The sequence below is a fragment of the Coregonus lavaretus genome (assembly GCF_964263955.1).
Source record: "Coregonus lavaretus genome assembly, chromosome: 39".
NCBI classification, from domain to species: Eukaryota; Metazoa; Chordata; class Actinopteri; order Salmoniformes; family Salmonidae; genus Coregonus; species Coregonus lavaretus.
The window spans coordinates 20,663,383-20,684,084 of NC_140026.1; the positions used below are offsets into that span (position 1 = coordinate 20,663,383).

At 44.1% G+C, this 20,702-nt stretch overlaps 1 protein-coding gene across 1 annotated transcript; it reads left to right on the plus strand.

The window, feature by feature from the left end:
• Positions 1-423: 423 nt before the first annotated feature.
• Positions 424-18,646, plus strand: dtx4a (deltex 4, E3 ubiquitin ligase a). Its single transcript, XM_084156455.1, has 8 exons — positions 424-680; positions 1,369-1,583; positions 5,149-6,217; positions 14,687-14,748; positions 15,085-15,246; positions 15,342-15,724; positions 15,885-15,974; positions 16,120-18,646. The coding sequence occupies exons 2-8, from the start codon at positions 1,376-1,378 to the stop codon at positions 16,348-16,350; spliced, it is 2,205 nt and encodes a 734-aa protein (XP_084012581.1). The 5' UTR covers positions 424-680; positions 1,369-1,375; the 3' UTR covers positions 16,351-18,646.
• Positions 18,647-20,702: the final 2,056 nt, after the last annotated feature.

Here is a 20,702-nt window from a genome sequence, read left to right on the forward strand (position 1 = left end):
ATTCACTTTTTGAAGACCCTTTTACAGGAAATGGGGATGTAGCTCAGTGGTAGAGCGCATGCTTCGCATGTATGAGGCCCCGGGTTCAATCCCCGGCATCTCCACAATTTTATTTACTGAAAATGTTACCTTATACCTATTGTCTAACCAACAATGAATTATTAATTACAATACTAAGTGATGATTCGGAGTTAAACTCATTCTACCACATGAAAACAGTTAATTATGTGCTTCATTGTCCGCTCAGTCATGGGCGGAGCTTTGGGCCTTGCTTCTGGAATTTGATTGGCTACGTTACCTCTTGCTGATAGATAGATAGGGCTGGGTGAAATCACTGGGTGAAATGCTTGTCAACATTTTGTGAGAAATATTTTTTGGCCCGGGGACGGCTCACGGAATTATTTCCAGTTGTCCCTCGCGTTTAAATGCAACCCACTCATAAAACCAAGACACATCATGGACCAATTGCACGACATGGCTATGCAGGCTTTCGTAGAGATTCAAACAAATAGCCTAAACACATTTTCTCGCAACAACAGCCTTGGGTTTGCAATACTTTAGGCAATATTTTCTAACATAACGAGATGGATAATCGCTAAACCAACAATACCCTAGCCTACACTGGATTGGCTTTGATTGAAGGTAGCCTACGGAAGGCGAACTAAAAGTACCCGGCATTGGTAAATATGTCTATATTGATTTACTTTAGGCTATAGCCTACCTACAAATAAACCAATAGGCCTAAAATGTGAAGGATATACAGTGGAATAAAGCCGTGGAACTCTCGACAGTTAGTGGATTTTTGGTTTTTCCAGTGACCAGTGGACGCTCACTGCGTATCTGTTAACGTTACATTGTATTAAAATAACGCCATGAGAAATTCAGATAGGCTACATTGTCGCAAAATGAAACCACTTGTTACAGTAACCCACTTTATCGATGTATGATGTAGCCTATCCATCCTATCACTTCAGCGCACCACCACAGCATCTTCACACACCCAAACTGATTGTGCCATATAAATGATTTCAGTAGCCTAACCTACACGCCATTTTTTCTGAATACAGACTAAAATGCAAGGAACCTGCTTGTTCCCGCCTATGCTAAACGATTCTAATGATTTATTGATTCGCTTGAACAAAGGAACGAAATATTGATGTACCTGTACAGGATATCAACATGGAAGGTAGGCTCCACGTACAGTTGGACAGAGCAACATTGTTATTATAGACTAATTATATCTCGATAGCCTATCCTAGCTTGCAAATGGCTCAAGATGGATGCAGCGGCGCACTGATATGTACGTAACATAGGACATCTTCAAAAGAAAAACACCTAAAAATGCATTTGTGCTATTTTATTTTGCAGGCGTAGGATGTTACTAGCGTCGGCCGTGGTGGTATGGGAATGGCTGAACGAGCACGGGCGCTGGCGGCCTTACAGCCCGGCCGTCTCTCACCACATCGAGGCAGTCATCCGCAACGACCCAAGGGGTGGTAGTGTTGTCTTAGGCCAGGTGGACACTCGCCTCTCGCCCTACATCATTGACTTGCATTCCATGCACCAGTTCCGACAAGATACAGGTAAGATTAATGTGATTGATGACCATGACAAATGTGTATTGAGGGAATGTGAATATAGGCCCTATGCTATTACAGTGTTATTACCGCAGTGAAACCGATGATGTAGCATAGGCCTACAACATATCACTGCAATAGCCTGCACTATCCAGTTACCGCATAGAACCAAAATAATATGGTTTAATAAACGCCTTTATGTTCTTGTTTGATAGGCTACCACATCTTATGCAGACTAGCCTATGTGTGCATGTACAATTGTGGACTGTTGTTGTTCACAGATATTTTTCAAGGTCTTGTTTGTTAACTGCCTCCATTATCCCAAACAAAGAGCTTATTTTATGTTTTTCTCATGATCATGTGTTTTGAATTTCACAAGATTCTTTCAGCATCATCACTGTTATCATTTTTCGATTTTGGATCTGCATAACATGGGGTAGGGGCGGAAGTGTAGCCTATATATATATATATATATATATATATATATATATATGAGATAGAGAGAGGAAGTCAAATTGGAGGGGGACGAGAACCCTAAGTATCCTGCATCACTTCCTTGTTGCTAGTAGCTGATTTTGTGCCCCCTCTCTCAGCCTCTTGCAAGTGTGGTCCGCAAAGGCTTGGGATATGCACTCTTAGAAAAAGAGGTGCTATCTAGAACCTAAAAGGGTTCTTCGGCTGTCCCCATAAGAAAATACCAACAAAATAAATACAAAATTGTCAAGATCCTTAAAAGTGCTGAGAATGTTCCAAAGCCAAGCAACTATCCTGCACCATTCCCAGAAAGTTGTGGGAAAGTTGTATGCAAAATAATCATAGGACAACCACACTCTCACCAAACTCTAAGAAACATATGGTTCTCAGAACATTATGTGCTAGCTGGGCAGTGACTCACTGCTGAGTATTGCCACACTGTACACTCACAGCCTTTGAGGTAGTGAGCACAGAAGACGAACCACCTTCCAGTCTTACTGTATGTATTCAATATACGGTAGACTCCAGAGGCCGTATGTATCAAGTGTCCCAGTATAAGAGTGCTGATTTAGGATCAGTTTTCCTTTTAGATCACAATAAAAAAAAGATTGCATGGACAGGGGGGACCTGATCCTAGATCAGCACCCCTACTCTGAGACGCTTGATACATATGGCCCCTGATAAGTGAAAACTGTTTGAGCACGCTTAAGCGCAGTTTTCCAGGCCCAATTCAGTTGCTTTCCAGATATTTCCATATATTTATTTTCCGATACCAGCATGCTCCAGTGTAGTGCATGATGTCATGGCACACTCTTAGAAAAATGGGTTCCAAAAGGGTTCTTTGGATGTCCCCATAGGGTAACCCTTTTGGGTTCCATGTAAAACCCTTTCCACAGAGGGTTCTACATTTGCCGGTCAGGAAACGTATGGCTTCGTTCCCACAACCAATGTGAAACCAAAAACATACATGCCCACAACTTCCAAGGTACCAAATGTGCTAGCTGGGTGGTTGTAGTGTGTGAGTGGACATCTACAGTATATGTAGGGCACAGTTATGGATGAGCTGTTCTCATTATGAGTTATTATGCAAAACATGATCATGAATAAAGATGAGAAGGTTGAGGGGAAATTGGCATCGATTTTAGTTTGTTCCCCCTTTGATCTCAAGAACATTGTTTTTGGCGTTATTCCGCATTGATCAGTAAGTAGAACATCAAATAATTTGTGTTTTGGTGGAAGCAGAGGGTAGCCTACACACTACTTTATCTCACACTCTTTCATGACACATACCCAAATCATGCATACAAATGCCTGCAATCCTGGATTTGGTTCACATTCACAGTGCAACTGCAAATCTCACATGCTTTCTCGTGAGCAGCAAATATCCAAATTAGAACTACTGTATTTACTCTCACCTATGACTGGCTATCTGAATAGAGAGAATGTAGGTGAAATGCTATCTTAACCCTACTTCACCCCAAAACTCTCCCTTATGTGCTTCTTATTAAGGCTGTTAGTGCTATTCTGTAGCATGGTACTGATTGTATCCAGCCCTCCAGACAGAGAGACGTCTTCACACAATGAAGTGAGGAAAGTATGCGACAACACAAAGGGAAGAATTGTCAGACGCCTTAACTTTGACTCTGCCACCCTCCTCTACACTTTGGCTGACAAAAACTTTGGTGCAGTCTGAGTGCTTCCCAGACCGGGATAGCTGTGGGGAGAGAGGGGGTAGGGTGCCCCAGTCCCAAAACCAGAGGGAGGGAAATGAGAAGGAGGGGGTGAGATGAATTGCAGAAGTCTGAGGTCATTGAGAGAAAAGGGGGTAGTTGGGTTGAGTTCAGATACGATGAAAGAATTACTCTGTTGTATTCCAGGCAATGTTGTGTGTATTACAAATGTCTATTACAGACAAGACTAAGTATATTCATGTATGTTTTTCAAGTATATTTTACATGCAAACCTTATTGTTTTGAACAGAAAACGGTGTTTCTAGATACATTTATATTGGGTTATGTCATTTTATTTGAAGCTTTATTTTTCTATTCCAGCTTGGCTTCTCAAGCACTCTCTGGATTTATTCTCTCAAAACGTGTTCTTCGTTAAAACAAGCAACCGTCATTCATTGTCTGCCAGTCATGCTCACTTTAATAAGACTTTTTGGGAGTATAAATGAGTTAAACCCAGGATTAGAAATTAGTTGAATCCCAGGTAATAGGAGGACAGTTGATATGGACTGGGCTTTATTGAAAACCCAGGATTAGAAATTCGTTGAATCCCAGGTAATAGGAGGACAGTTGATATGGACTTTATTGAACATTCGTGGATTTAAGTCTCTGGACTGGGAAAGCAAACATGACCAGCTCTGAGCCCGACCAAGGCCAGCAACCAATCACAATCCAGAACAGGGTGTGCTGTTACCAGGGGCAACCTGTTAGCCTGTTTGCCCAAATTCCTAGCGAACACACACCCGATTTGTCAAATTTGGTGGTGGTGTAATCTGCTTGTCTACAACAATTATTACAGCAGGGCCTAGAGAACATTTAGCTCATCTGCACTCTTAGAAAAAAGTGTTCCAAAAGGGTTCTGTGGCTTTCCCCATAGGATAACACTTTTTGGTTCCAGGTAGAACACTTTTTGGTTCCAGGTAGAAATAACCCTTTTTGGTTCCAGGTAAAAAATAACCCTTTTTGGTTCCAGGTAGAAAGAACCCTTTTTGGTTCCAGGTAGAACCCTCTGTGGAAAGGGTTCTACATGGAACCCAAAAGGGTTCTATCTGTAACCAAAAGGGGTTCTCCTATGGGGACAGCTGAATAACCCTTTTTGGTTCTAGATGGCACCTTTTCTGTTGGTCTCAGTCAACCAAGCCTAATTAAAAAACATACCTTTTTATTCATGCTTTAGTTTTCTTTCACTTGAACAGGTCATATCAATAGTCATTTGTGTCAATATATGTATATTACTGAACTGTGCTACAAATGTCATCAGTGTTGTGAACAAATGTGGTTAGTTGAAAGGTCTTCTGGAACAGGTCCTTCTTGTGTTCCCCTCTCTGTAGTTCTGTGGCGTGACCCTCGTCTCTCTACCGTTACCCCAGGTACCCTCCGACCGGTGCGTCGCAGCTTCTACGACCCCACGTCGGCACCGGGCCAGGGCTGGCTGTGGGAGTGGGAGAACGACACAGGCTCGTGGACGGCCTACGACACTGAGGTGGGCATCGCCATCCAGGCGGCACGCGACCGTCAGCAGCCCTGGCTGGACCTGGCGCCACTGGGCTTCTGCTACCTCATCGACTTCCAGAGCATGACCCAGATCAACGGGCAGACGCAGCGCTGCCGCCGCATCCAGCGCCGCTCCGACCTGGCCTACCCTCTGGTGTCGGGGCCCCTTCCCAAGTCACACCATGCCTGGGGGCCCGGCCCTGGAGGACTGCTGGGGGTGGGGGTTTCCGGAGTGGGCATGGGGAATGGGAACGGTAGCGCCTACCCCAGCGGCGCCCTGCCGGCCTCCGCCATCACATCGCTGGGCCAGCCCTGCGCCTGTCAGCAATGCATGCTGGTCCTGAGCATCAAGGCAGGCACCATTGCGACGGCTCACACCCTGGGCAGGAGGCCACCTCAGAACAAGCCACCCAGCCCCAAACTAGGGGGTGGTTACTCGGCCATGGGGGGGTCGTACTCGCTGACTCTCCCCCGCCCCCCCTCCTCCATGGCCAGGTCCTTGTCCCCCCACAGGACGTCAGCGGGTGGGGCTAGTGGTGGTGTGGGGGTCGGTGGGGGCGGCGGCTTTGCCCACTCGCTCTCCCTCCTGGGTTCGGCCACCGCCGCACTCTCCCTCACCTCCACCCGGCCCCCTCCCCCGCCTCTACCCCCCCTTCCGCCTCCGCCCTCCTCCCTCGCTTCCAGTGCCATTCTTCCCCCCTCCTCTTCCTTCTCCATGGCGTCCTCCGCCCTTCCGTCGATGCCCGCGCCGGCCCCTCCTCTTCTCATCTCCACGGCAGCCTCCTCCTGCACCCCCTCGCCCTCCGCCCGTGTCCTGGGGCCTGTGTCTTCAGCAGCGGCGGCCTATGCAGCCCCCCTGCCACCTCGTGCCAGCCTGGCCGGGCTGAGCCGACCCGCCCTGCAGCGCATCGCCATGGCCCAGTCCAGAGCCCTCATCGCCTCCGGGTGAGTCACTCTTCCAGCTGTTGTTATGTCACTACAGTTCACAAAAATTACACATCTGTGTATCTCTTTATGAAGTATTTCTGTCTATCGCTATCCCTATGCCACAACAAAGCACACTCAATATAACGCACGTCTAGTGATTTTGAAAGGTATTTGTGCTGTGAGTGACCCCCCCCCCCAAAAGCTTTTAGAATTGTCTGTCTACTTTTACAGTCCAGTCTCTTGCCATAACCCAAAACAAGTAAGTTGTGACCACCCAAACATTGATCTATACGACCTGCAAAATGGACAAGAAGATGGATGGACTATGAGCCCTGTTTATGTTGTTAATACATAGTTATGTATCTTCTGAGAATCTCCATTGAACATACAGTACCAGTCAAATGTTTGGACACGCATACTCATTCCAGGGTTTTTCTTTATTTGTACTATTTTCTACATTGTAGAATAATAGTGAAGACATCAAAACTATGAAATAACACATATGGAATCATGTAGTAACCAAAAAAGGGTTAAACAAATCAAAATATATTTGAGATTTGAGATTCTTCAAAGTAGCCACCCTTTGCCTTGATGACAGCTTTGCACACTCTTGGCATTCTCTCAACCAGCTTTATGAGGTAGTCACCTGGAATGCATTTCAATTAACAGGTGTGCCTTGTTAAAAGTTTAATTTGTGGAATTTCTTTCCTTCTTAATGCGTTTTGAGCCAATCAGTTGTGTTGTGACAAGGTAGGGGGTATACAGAAGATCGCCCTATTTGGTAAAAGACCAAGTCCATATTATGGCAAGAACAGCTCAAATAAGCAAAGAGAAACGACAGTCAATACGGAAAATTTCTTGAAGAACCATCAAGCGCTATGATGAAACTGGCTCTCATGAGGACCGCCACAGGAATGGAAGACCCAGAGTTACCTCTGCTGCAGAGGATAAGTTTGTTAGAGTTACCAGCCTCAGAAATTGCAGGCCAAATAAATGCTTCACAGAGTTGAAGTCACAGACACATCTCAACATCAACTGTTCAGAGGGGACTGTGTGAATCAGGCCTTCATGGTTGAATTGCTGCAAAGAAACCACTACTAAAGGACACCAATAAGAAGAAGAGACCTGCTTGGGCAAAGAAACACAAGCAATGGACATTAGACCGGTGGAAATTTGTCCTTTGGTCTGGAGTCCAAATTTGAGATTTTTGGTTCCAACCGCCGTGTCTTTGTGAGACGCGGTGTGGGTGAACGGATGATCTCTGCATGTGTAGTTCCCACCATAAAGCATGGAGGAGGAGGAGGAGGTGTTATGGTGTGGGGGTGCTTTGCTGGTGACACTGTCTGTGATTTAGAATTCAAGGCACACTTAACCAGCATGGCTACCACAGCATTCTGCAGCGATACACCATCCCATCTGGTTTGGGCTTAGTGGGACTATCATTTGTTTTTCAACAGGACAATGACCCAACACACCAGCCTGTGTAAGGGCTATTTGACCAAGAAGGAAAGTGATGGAGTGCTGCATCAGATTATGTGCTCAGCATATGTGAGAACTCCTTCAAGACTGTTGGAAAAGCATTCCAGGTGAAGCTGGTTGAGAGAATGCCAAGAGTGTGCAAAGCTGTCATCAAGGCAAAGGGTGGCTATTTGATTAATCTCATATATATTTTGATTTGTTTAACACTTTTTGGGTTACTACATGATTCCATATGTGTTATTTCATAGTTTTGATTTCTTCACTATTATTCAACAATGTAGAAAATAGTACAAATAAAGAAAAACCCTTGAATGAGTTGGTTTGTCCAAACTTTTGGCTGGTACTGGACAGTTTTCTTTCTGAAGACAAGGGAATTTCAGTGTTGAGAAAGAGATTTAGTGATGTTATGAAGCCTATGCAATGGGTAATCCCACCACAAAAACACGGTGGACTACACCCGACATAGGGACGTGTCTCTCGCAGATAAACACGACACAAGGTATGAAAAACAAGGATACACAAGGAATTTAAACATTTTGATCTGAAGCGTTTCCACTGGCGTAGACATTCCTCCATAATCACTCCCCATATCTGACATAAACACCCCATTAGCATTCATAAACCTTTAATCCTTATGACAAATTCTGTCAGCCTGTTCATTTCTATGTGAAATTCCATAACGCATTCATATCAAATACGCCGCATTTTCACGAGTGCCACTCAGATTTGATTCACCCAGTTTGAGAGTCAGGAGGGTGGATGGGGATGGGGGTGGGGGTGGGGGGCTTGGGGTCAGCATAGTACTCTTAGAACATGTATAGATTGACCCCCCCCAGTACTCTCATGACATGCTTAGTACTACTGTCGTAATACTGACATCTTGCCTACACACTCAGTTCCCAGGCCTATTCTCATTCCTAGAGGCCCCTCTGCCCCCGCTAGTGTGTGTGTCAGGGTGCGGTCTCCGTGGCAACCATTGTGGGCACAGCCGAGGCCTGGTTCCCATTTCCAAAACAATGCTGGGGCATGGACAGAGGCGGGGGGCTCTCAGGGCTGGGGGTATGAGGGGAACTCAACGCTATAGTGACTGCTGTCCCATTTGTTACCCTGAGAAGCCGAAGCTGCGTGACTATGTCCTATGGGACTGTTTGTTGGGGAGTTGGCCCTGAGAATGAATGTGACATTGATATGGGGGTGGGACTGGGGGTGATTTGGAGACATGAGACTTGTTGACAGGGGAAGTTTGGTTGAGGAGGGATTGGGAAGGGGGAAGAGGGGATGGAGGTTGTTAGAGGCAGACGTCTCCAGTCTTGTAGACACAAAGCAGCGTCTCAGTTTGAGATGTGTGCCCAGTGCCTGGGGGACTCGGTTTAGACAACTACCATATTGATTTCACCAACCCTATCCTTTCAGAGGGGCCATTGAGAAGTGTCTAGGGTTAGGGACTTGGGGTGATGCCATTCTGAGCCACTACCCAAGCACTTGTGTAGATCGGAAAGGATAGGAGAGATGGGTTTAAGAAATATGATAATAGCGCCATATCTCCTGTCTAATGTTTTCACATCTGTGCATAGGGGGGATTGGGTGCAAGAGACTGTGTGGAATGGGGTCCTGGCAAAGGACAACAGAGGTAGAGTTTTTAAAGCAATGTAGCAGTTACTTAGGTAATCCACACATGCATATAGATGAGTTGCCACTTGAGGATATGCTCGCAGGGCGAGTATCAATATTGACATAGTTACTGGCTCTGTGTGAGTAATGTGTTATTGTGTGAATAGTGAATGAGTCTAGCAATGATCTCCTCTTAACACTAGAGGGCATTGTTCTCCAAGTGACCAACTCACTGTGAAGAGTTAAGGACTTGTTGCCTGTCTACCCAAACGCCTTGCTCCGGCCAAACACTACGCCACGCCCACGGACGTTAGTTTCTTCTCTGCAATGAATCCGGATCAGAGTACCTCCCTGACGATTTCTAGAATATAAATACATTCTAGACCGTCTGATTTGTCCCAGAAACCGATGGGTTGGGCCAGAGACAGAACACACATGGGTAAAGCAGCGTTTTGAAAGTTTGTCATTGGCTTTGATACTCTGGTTAAAGATGATCCAATCGCTGATGACTTTGCTGGTATCAGAGATGTATTCGTGGAGGGTCAGCTATTTGTGGACGACTAGCTTGTTTGGGGACAGGAATCGCTGATAACTTGCTTATTAATTACTTTTCAATGATAATTTTTGGTCAAGTGATACAGTTTTAGTTTTAGGCCTATTTTGTGGCTTCCAGAAGAATTCACTTGAAGAAATTATCTTCGATTGTTTCTCTCGGTTTCGTTTGTCTCAGAAGTTCAATCAAGTTTTAGTAGGGCCAAATCCTAACTTGAGTTGTACGTGCTAAGCTGTAACCCAGTCATGCATTGATGTCAATTGAAGATTTACATGAAAACTCGACCTCATGGGCTCTTACATTAGGATTTGGGCGAAAACCCGTAAAACAGCAAACTGGGGTGACAGTGGCAAGGAAAACTTCTTAGGTAGGAAGACACTTTGTAGATGTACTCCCAGTGCAAAACTTTTGGTGAGGAGGAAGATTGAATCAACTTCCCTATCAGTTGAATAAGATGTCAATGTGAAACACTACACCTCCATTGTTAGGATATAAAGTGACGGTTCACCAAAAATCTGAATTTATAAAATGTTTCACTTACCTAGACCGTTGTCGACCGAGCAAGATAGTTTTAAAGTGCATATTTGGTATTTAGTTGCCTAGTATTAGCTTCCCAGAGGAGAACTAAGAGCCTTATCAATGGGGGGCAGTAGGACTACTTCGTATGCTCTAAAAAGCCCCAAAATGTAGCTCAAGTAACTCCAAAGCAACCTGAAAGATTTTTTGTGAACCAAGCATCCATATAAACTGTGTGGCATCCCCATAAAACTTCAATAACCCGGTGAGAGCGCTTAGTGTCGTGCTGAAGGGTGGAGGAGCGACGTCACAGACCGACGTCTTCCTCCTGTCCTCTCCTCCCCTTGCTCCTTCTGTTTTGCTTTAGTGTAATCGCCATTTACCACAACCCCTGCATTTAAATGATCCCCATTCACTCCCAGAAAGTTTGTATTCATGAGTGTATAACTGTCATCTGTGAATGTAAAATTGTTGGGTTTCCAGATATCATGCCAACTAATCAGGGGGTTGAATTAGTATTTTGTTGCCAGTGCATACTCCTCAAAAAATGGGGGCATTCTCTGCCACATTATTTGAGTATTCATGTTATTGTTTAGAATTATGTTGTTATTTTATATATATTTTATACATGTTATTTTATTATGATTTTAATTATTCATATTATAAATAATTTAGCCGACGAACGTACCCAGAGTAACATATAATAAGTGCATTCACCTAAGGAATGTGCCATAACCACATAACCCAAGAATTTCTAGTAATGCACAGCAGACAAACCACTTTAGACTAGGACACTGACCCACAGTCCAAAGCCATACTCCCTCCACTGACCCACAGTCCAAAGCCATACTCCCTCCACTGACCCACAGTCCAAAGCCATACTCCCTCCACTGACCCACACACCCTCCACTGACCCACACACACTGTAACAGTTACCATGCCAGGTTCACTGACACACAAAGAGGGGTGAAAGGGGGGTCGAACAGGTGTGTAAAGGAAAAAAATAAACACCTGTGTAACGTCATTGCTTAATCTCTAACGTTGACCACCTCATGGAGCAGAAGATTCACATAAACCAGCTGTCGCTTTCCTCAAAAATAGAGTTAAGAAACCTCAGCGCCACAATAAAAATAAAAAATAAAAAGTGGGTATTCTTATATAATTCCATTTCAATCTTCAATTGGCTCTGCTACAATGGACTTGACCCCCACCCTCCCCTTTATAAGCTCATCCAAACATACACTTTTATTACGTAGGAGAAACATATTGGACTAGTTTCCAGGACAGATTCCCCAATCTCCATTCAAAGTTCTTCCAGGACTAGGTTTAATCTGTGTCCAGGAAAACCGGCCCAATACGTTGAATTGATTAATTAATTCAGCCTCACTCAACACTTCATAACATAGTTGTAAACTCTGTTCATGTTTGTTTGGAAGACATGAAGTGAGTGGGTGGGACGATGACCAATGAGTGAATTTTATTTTCCTGGGCATGGTCAACCACGTCAAGAGATTAACCGATGATGTTACAGGGTCAAACCCCTTCTCCCCGTCACGTGTGTGTGTGTGTGTTTGCATCAGTGGTCCAGGCACAGTGGTCCTGGTACTTTGTGTTTGTATTGCCAGGTATCTGTGAACCAGACAAAGTTGCTTTAGGATCTGACCCACAACATGTGATTTTAGAGCTTGTAGGTTTGTATGTTTCCTATGGTTGTGTGTGACTATTCATGTCCTATAACACCATAGCAGCCTCTTGAATGATCCAGCCTTTCTCTGTGGATCAGCTGGAAAGTGCACTAAAGCTTCTAGATTAGCCAGGGATCAAACAAACGTGACTAAACCGCATAGTTAACTCCGAAGTCCTCCCCACTTTTTTGCTCTCCCTCCCCCCTTCTTCACTCTTTTCCTCTCTCCTCCACCCTCCATCCTTCCGTATCGCACACCTTTCCAATGTATTTATGCCGTCTTCTCCAGTTCACAAGGTTTTCATTCGTCAACATGTCAACATCTTCATATCTGTGAGAGAACACTGGGCTAGAGCACCCAGGCAGTCACTTGTTTACCACACATAAGGCTGGTGACCCAATGAACTGCATGCTGTTTCTTTAACAGTGAGCCAAGTTAGGGATGCCACCAGCCACGTCCTGCGGTGGAACAGGGTTCATTTTGGGGTTTAGCCTTGGTTGGTTACTTGGGATAAAGTTCAAAGCGCTATGGTCTACAATTTGAATTGAGTGTTTGGAAAGTGTAAGGTTGAAAGACAACGTTGGTCCCGCTTTATTTGGATAGTCCCCTACAGATGCTCAAATGATCAAACAACTATTGTCATAAAATGAATTAGAAATGAACTACAACTGTTGGCATATAATAGTTAGTTTACTATCCTCAGCCACTCAAGCTTTCAAATGTGTTGTAATATGTTGCAGCTGATAAACTTGATAAATGAAACCAATTGTACTTACTGAACATCTATACTAGATCATCTGTAGGGGTAAGGGGCTTTCCAAATAAAGTGTTACCAAAATGTTCAAAGAGGGACTGGTATAACTGATCTGAAATGTGCAGATGAGGCATACCTCTGTTGGGGAATAGACCTTGGGAACCGATGAATGGTATGACAGCACGCTATACTCAACGAATGATCCACAGTTGTTCAGTGCTGTGTTGTCTTCAACAACAGAAAGCTGCTAATAAATATCCAAGTTGGTGATGGGCTAACAGTATTTTTCAGTACCTATTTGAAAGAATGTGCATAATGTGGATGAATCATTGGACTAAATGTATTCTCTAGAACATTCCCATGTTAGGTATTATGTGTGCGGGGTTAAACGTCACAAGTAATATTCTCTACCTAAGTACTTTCAGTTAATCACCCAATACCAATCCCCGCCTCTGCTTTACGTCATGGACTAGGACTATGCCTCAGTGGAAACCCACAGCATTCCCTCACAGCGTCTAGGCCTAGAGGGCTAGAGGGGGGTGACCCCAGCTAATGCCGTTACTCCAGTATGCGCTGGTGTCTATCTGCCGTATGGCAGCCTTGCACTGTGACGTGCTAATTGACAGGTAATCTCGGTGTGGTGACGTCAACAGATGGAAACAGGTGGATTATCCCTATTAGAGCCAGAGGAATATGAGACATTCATACACCTACTGACTGACTGAGAGAGGAGAGGGAGGCTGGAGCAGGGAGATACAGCGTATCTGAGGATATACATACTCAACAAGGATTTATTCTTGAGATTTGGAAAGGAGAAGGAAGAGAGGATTGAGAAAGATTAAAGTTTGGAGAAGCGATAGTGAAAAGCGTCTTTGGGATACGATTTTAATTGGTACCTGAGGGGTTTGCAGATTCAGCTGGGAAATAAACCCCACAATCAAAGTCAAGATGACAATAATCAAATTCAACACAGAGTGAGTACGGTTTTTGTTTGGATCATATTGTGAATAATGTAGAGGCTCATGACAAATGCTTACAATGATACAGCACTCTTTCTTTCAGTTGTCTGACAGTGGGACTATGTTGGATGTGAATAACTTTAGTATAGAGAAGACTGTAGGGAATTATGAGTTATTTCAATGCTGGCTGTTGAATTCTGTTTCAATTCCTGTCAGTTATATTGGGCATGGAATTGTTCTATCGGAGTGGTATTCCATTCCTGAGTTGATCGGAATTAAGATGAAATTGACCAACTGGCTAACAAATATTCTGAAGTTTAACAACCTATGCACTCATGATTTTCTCAAAGCAGTGTTGGCTCAAGGGTTGTTGTCTTCAGTCAGGGGCGCAACTTTCACTGGGGACGGGGGGACATGTCCCCCCCACATTCTGAAATTGCATTTTTGTCCCTCCCCAGTTTTATCATTGGAATGTGATACAAAATGAGGCAACGGTGTGCTTTAGGACCATGCGGACGCCTCCGAGAGGTCGGGTAGACTGTTTGCAGTGTTTATCCGACTGGCAAAAAATAAAATAAATAATGTCCCCCCCACTTCTAAAACCATGGCTAGACAACTAGGGGAGTCCTGGATGGCACAGCGACCTGTCAACATGGTGCTATACTGAACAAATAAAAACTATACAAAAATTAGTGCTATACTGGTCTGTGTGTCACTTAGCCCTCATGTCTACAACGTGACTCAGCAAAAGCTCTTTGACCCGCTAACATGGTGTGACCCTTGACACAGAAAACACCAGACACTGTGGTCATTGGTCACCTGTGCTTTTGCCACCTGAAGTTTACCTATGACACACATATGATGTGATTGTGTGGTGTGTTTTGTGTTTGCTAGGTGTGTGTGTTCTGAAGTGTGTTTTTTATGTTTCAGTGTACCAACGGTTCCTGTGAAGAACCTCAATGGATCTAGCCCTGTCCACCCTGCATTGGCAGGTAACAACAACCATTAAGTCTTACTATCAAAACAAGAAGCTTGAAGCTGCTGGGAAGCAATGTTTCCTAGTTGAGCTATTAGGGAACTTTGTACCAGTGTCTGAAGCCATTTTCACTCTCCATTTACTAGGCCTATTTTGATCAATTAGCCATCAACATCACTTTATCTAATAATGAAAGACAGTGTTACAGAGAATCAGGCTTAATTTGTTAATTAATGTGACCCATATATGGAGAATGAGTGTAGTTTATGATGGGCCAGTGTCTACCTGTGTTAAGCTCAATAGACAGTGATGGTGAAGGAGTCTCATTGAGCCCTCTGCTGGTTGTCTCTAGGTATTACAGGGATCCTGATGAGCGCCGCAGGACTTCCTGTCTGTCTGACCCGCCCTCCCAAGCTGGTGCTCCACCCCCCGCCCGTCAGCAAGAGTGACATAAAGCCTGTCCCCGGCCTCGGCCACTGCTGCCGCAAGACCACCAAGAAGCAGGCCCGCAAAGGTGGGTGTAGCGCTTACACACACACCCCAGCATAGGAAATTTGGGTCACAGTGATTCATTCACTAACACTTGTCTCTTTTGTCCCTTTCTCTCAGGCAAGACCCCTGAGGAAGTAGTGAAGAGGTACCTTCAGAAGGTCCGCAACCCCCCAGAGGAGGACTGCACTATCTGCATGGAGGCCCTGGCTGGGCCCTCGGGCTACAAGGGTCCCGGAGTTGGGGGCATCCAGCGGGCAGAGTCGGTTGGTCGCCTGGCCCAGTGTGGGCACCAGTACCACCTGCAGTGCTTGGTGGCCATGTACAACAACGGCAACAAGGATGGCAGCCTACAGTGCCCTACCTGCAAGACCATCTACGGCGTGAAGACGGGCAACCAGCCACCCGGCAAGATGGAGTACCACATCATCCCCCACTCGCTGCCCGGCCACCCTGACTGCAAGACCATCCGCATCATCTACAACATCCCCCCCGGCATCCAGGTAACAGCCTTACTGCCCATCCACATACTACACACATCTGATGTACTGTAAATACAAGATGATGGGCATTCTTATTAATTCACTCCTTCGTACATAGTTAGAATTCTCCCATTGACTGTGCATGATTATTCATATACAAATCCCTTTCACCCTTTCCAAGGGGCCTGAGCACCCGAATCCAGGCAAGCCATTCACCGCCCGGGGATTCCCCCGACACTGCTACCTCCCTGATAGCGAGAAGGGACGTAAGGTAAACACCAGCTGACTTCCTGTTTACTAGTTTGTACTGGTTTGCTGTAGATGAAATGACTGGGTTGTGTAGCGAACTAGCTCTCTTTCTCTCTCCCTCTCTCTCTCTTTCCATACCTTTCTTTCATTCTTTCTTCTTTTTCTAGGTACTGAAGCTGCTGCTGGTGGCGTGGGACCGCCGACTCATCTTCTCGGTGGGCACGTCCAGCACCACGGGCGAGTCGGACACGGTCATCTGGAACGAAGTGCACCATAAGACTGAGTTTGGCTCCAACCTGACAGGCCATGGCTACCCCGACCCCGGCCACCTGGACAACGTGCTGGAGGAGCTTAAGGCCCAGGGGATCACAGAGGAGGAGTGCCTACCCAGAGACTGAGCTAAAGAAGGGTCAATGGGGAAACAGCAACACAGAGACTTGTCTGACTCTGGAGACTTGAGACAGAGCTTAAACAATGAACATACAGACTCAGAGACACAATGGAACGGAGACGAGGAGAAATAGACAAATTAATTTTAAAAGAGACACAGAAATGAACACAGACAGTGCAACTGTGACAGCAACAGAAACAGAATGACTGAACCGGTGAACAGATGAGCCAAGAAAAATAACCAACGGGGCATTAAAGAAATAGAGAAACAGACAAATAGACTGTCTGGCTCTAGTTTCTCGCGACGCTGACTGAGGTACAACATTTTGACACCCACTGAACAGGTGAGCTGTGGCTCGGCTGCATGGGTCGCTTGTATGATGGAATGGTTTAGTTTATTTCTGCTACGTTAATGGTGGTGTCACAAAATGTCATTCAGTGAGACGTTTGAGGCAACAGTGCACATACAATTCAGTGTTGGACAGAAGCTGTCGTTTATACTGTGAGAGTTCGACAAGAATGTACGGAATTTGTATTGGTCCAATTGAATTCAGTGGTGCACCAAGTTTACCAGAGCTGCTGTAAGTGGTAGGATCAGCGCTAAAAAAGTGTATTAGTGGGGATATGATAGATAGGCTAATGAATGGTAGAGGGCAAAAAGTATTAGACCACTGGCAGCATAGTAACAAATCTCTCATTACAGAAAACGTTACTGAGAACGTTAAAAAAAGTTCATGTTTATGACTGGACGTGTGAGCATGAGTATGTAATGCCCTTTTCTGGTACTTATCGAAAAATACATTCCCTTTGCCTATATAGGTTTTCTTCTGTATTTTATTAATTGCTGTATCATTTTGAAAATGCATTGTTGTACATTTTAAATAGTTGTTATATATTGGCTCGGTTGAGTTTATATATGACATTGTAAGGAAATGAGTCAAGCTTGAGTCTTCTCGAGAGGGCTCCTAAATATTACAAGCCTCTGTGGGTGTGTTTAATATCTGAGCTTTTAACTCAGACGATTTAAGACTCATCCGATGCCAATCACTTTCAGTATTAATGATTTGGGAACCCTCTCGATGTGGTGGGTGAGCCTAAACGCACAAAATGAGAGTCCTCTTCAGACCATGGGTGCATCTCAATAGTCTTACATAGCTTCCTCTAAAATTCTTTCACATCAATGCAGATGAATGAACAGGGATTGTGGGGGTGTGGGAGGGTGAGAAAGGCCACAAGACTATTGAGATGTACCCCAGAAGAAATTAAATCAGATATAAAGCTATGATTGGACCTGCCACCAGAGGTCAGATTTGCACTGCACAGAGCATCAACTTTATTTTTTCCTTCAGTCAAAACGAAACATGGAAAGTTAGGCTTGACCTTAAGTTATATCTAACAGTTAAAACGACTTTGGGTTTCATTTTATTTTCTTTGTTTTGGACACCAGCCTCATTCGTCTCTGAGAAAAGCAAACCTTCTGTTGTTTTTGCCATAAGGAGGTACACTTTGAAAGATTTGCTCTGTCGTCGATCTAACCTGTGGTCAAACGGTCCAGTCGGTTTGTGTTAGGTCCATGACGGACCTGCTTGTAAAGCGGTACTATTGACAATATGTATATATGAGTATGTGTTAACATGCAAATGTTAGGCCAACATTTATAGTTTATATACTTTCTGTATGTGTCTATGTACACAACTTTATGTGAAACATTTTTTTACGGTACGATTATAACGTAACTGTACATACACTTAATTCCTATTTTATTTATTGTACTCAATTCTTTTATAATTTGTATCGAATTATGTTTTTCTTATAAGTGGCATATCAAAACCACAATTTTTTACTTTGATGTATATAGTTTAGCCACATTTTACTGCTGTGTGACTACATGAAGTCTACATACCCATCACATGACGGCTGTATTCTACTTTGCGGGTAGGGGTACTGCATTTGGCACATGTCATGTGACCTTGTAGCCCCCCCCCCCCCATTTTGGATGTGTTATGCAGGACTTTATGTAGTCATGTTTTATGTCTATTCAGTTCTTGCACTGCTCAGTTTTGTACATCTAATTTCCTTTCCCAGGCACAGTCTGACTACATGTCCGTCAATGGGAATAAAACAATGGTTGAAGGCTCATGGCCACTTTGTAAAAAAAAAAAAAACTGTTAATAAAACCTTTGTAAAAGTTGTAATGGCGAGAACGAATGACGTTGATGGCAGAGAAAGTAGGAACGCATAAAACTACAAAAGACTTGCATTTAATGGAACAGTGGGACAATTAAAATAACATTAGTATTATGATTACGGTGTTTGTGTCTTTTCGTGTGGGTGTGTGTATGTACCCATTATGCAGGGATTGACATTATGGGTTTCCGTATTGGCCAGGGCAAGTAAACTGAGCAGTTGGGCAAGGTGGGCAGTTTTCTTTACTGAAACAACCAAACTGCAAGAATTCCAGTAGCCAAACCCTAAACTTTCTGGTTCCTCCCCATCGTTTAAGTGAAATACGGCCAATTTATGGCATTTCTGCGTGTAAATATTTATGGCAAGTGACCATAAATATACTCCTGATTTGCCCGATGGGCAAATGTCTTTCAGAATACAGTAATTCTATTAGTGCGCTAAGGTTCCTCCCCAGATCATTCACACTCTGTTGACATGGCAGGGTCAGTCTAACCATGCGAAACCACGAGGGACAGTTTATCTCTAGATTAGTCTGGGCTCTGGATTAGTAGTCTGGATTATGTCCACTTTAACGAATGAGAAAAGGTAGTAAGATAACTATTTAAGAATAGCCTATTAGATTAAACAATGACTTTAATTTCTGCCCTTCTTTTAGTTACTAGGCTAATGTGTAGCACAGTAGCCAAGACACTAACTGGCATTGGGCAGCCGATTTCTATATCATTGTGTGTGGTTTTGAGAGGGCTTTTGTGCCACAAAGTGCCAGTTCTGGACAATTAAGTCAAATTTCTGATTAGGTTTTGATCTATTTGACAGGCTTGAGCTGCTTGAATACAGTTGCAGACATGCAGACGGTCAAGAGGTATAAGTAGATTAACATAGCCATTTCACAGACACGGGCTATTGTTGGAATACACTCCAAATTCATATGGATTCTATGAGGCTTGCCCATTGTTTGAAGTCATGGAGTTCCCTTCTTCAGATATATTTTTTTGTATATGACATAACAACCCCTTATTTTATTATTGTACAGGGATGATTTGGTGAATCAAGTGAGAACATGGCCCTGGCACCACTAAACTACTAGAAAGATAATCCTTACAACCCCAAGAAGGGTCTCATCAAACATTATACAAGTTTGATATGATATGAATTATATAGAACTGCAATGTTTGCTCTTTTACTATCTTCTGCCACTTCAGGACAGATATTTAAAAACAATATGTGGTGTTTTGTGGTCCTGTGTGGCTTAGCAACACAAAGGTCATGGGTTCAATTCCCGCAGGGATCACATACTAAAAATGAATGCACTCAATTTACTGTAAGTTGCTTTGGTTAAAGTTTCTAGTAAGTGGCTTAACATAAATCTCTAGTTCTCTTGTCCATTTCAATGGAGGAGGTACTTCTATAGGTAAGTGACAGACGTGATGGATTGGGAAGAGCTGCCAGTGTTATGGCATGTTGGAACGTCTGTCAATTTCTATGGAGCAGATGGACCACGAGCTCTAATAAGGGAAAAACTGTGTTAAGACAGAGTGACAGCAAAGTGTCACAAATAAAGACAAAGTAATGGTAAGTCACAGATGGATCCGGCTATTAGTGGCACTGGCAGTATAATTTCTTCCAACTTCAATGTGGCCCCTTCTTGGAAATGTGGAGATTGGCTGGGGGTGTTTTCACAGACACTATTATGTTCACATTGTCTCCAGAGTGCTTTATGTACTCTAGTATTGAAAGAGAGAGAGCGAGAGAGAGAGATGACATGCTGACCCCACCCTTGCAGGCCAAGGGCCATATTGTGGTGAGGAGTGGGGGAGGGGTTCAAGTGTCCACGCATAAACTGACCTACCGACATGACTCCCATTGTCTTGGTTTAATTATAATACACTGAACCCCTCCCCCCTGAATGTTTTTCCCCTGCACTTTCATATTTACATTTACATTTACGTCATTTAGCAGACGCTCTTATCCAGAGCGACTTACCATATCATTTGCATATAATTTCATAGTGCATTGAGAACAGTATCCACACACTGCCAGAGTATGTTGCTTTTGATTACATTTATTAGGTGTCTTTTCCTTAGGTGAAAAGTAGTGTCCTCCTGTTTTCACCACCTTCGCTGCAAAAAGCCAGTCCCTGCACTCCCAAGTGTATGTTATTAAAAGCTTTTAA

Coding starts and splice junctions, on each gene's coding strand:
- dtx4a (XM_084156455.1), top strand. CDS start 1,376: ATGTTACTAGCGTCGGCCGTGGTGGTATGGGAATGGCTGAACGAGCAC. Junction 6,218..14,686: donor AGAGCCCTCATCGCCTCCGG/GTGAGTCACTCT, acceptor TTTATGTTTCAG/TGTACCAACGGTTCCTGTGA. Junction 15,725..15,884: donor ACATCCCCCCCGGCATCCAG/GTAACAGCCTTA, acceptor ACCCTTTCCAAG/GGGCCTGAGCACCCGAATCC.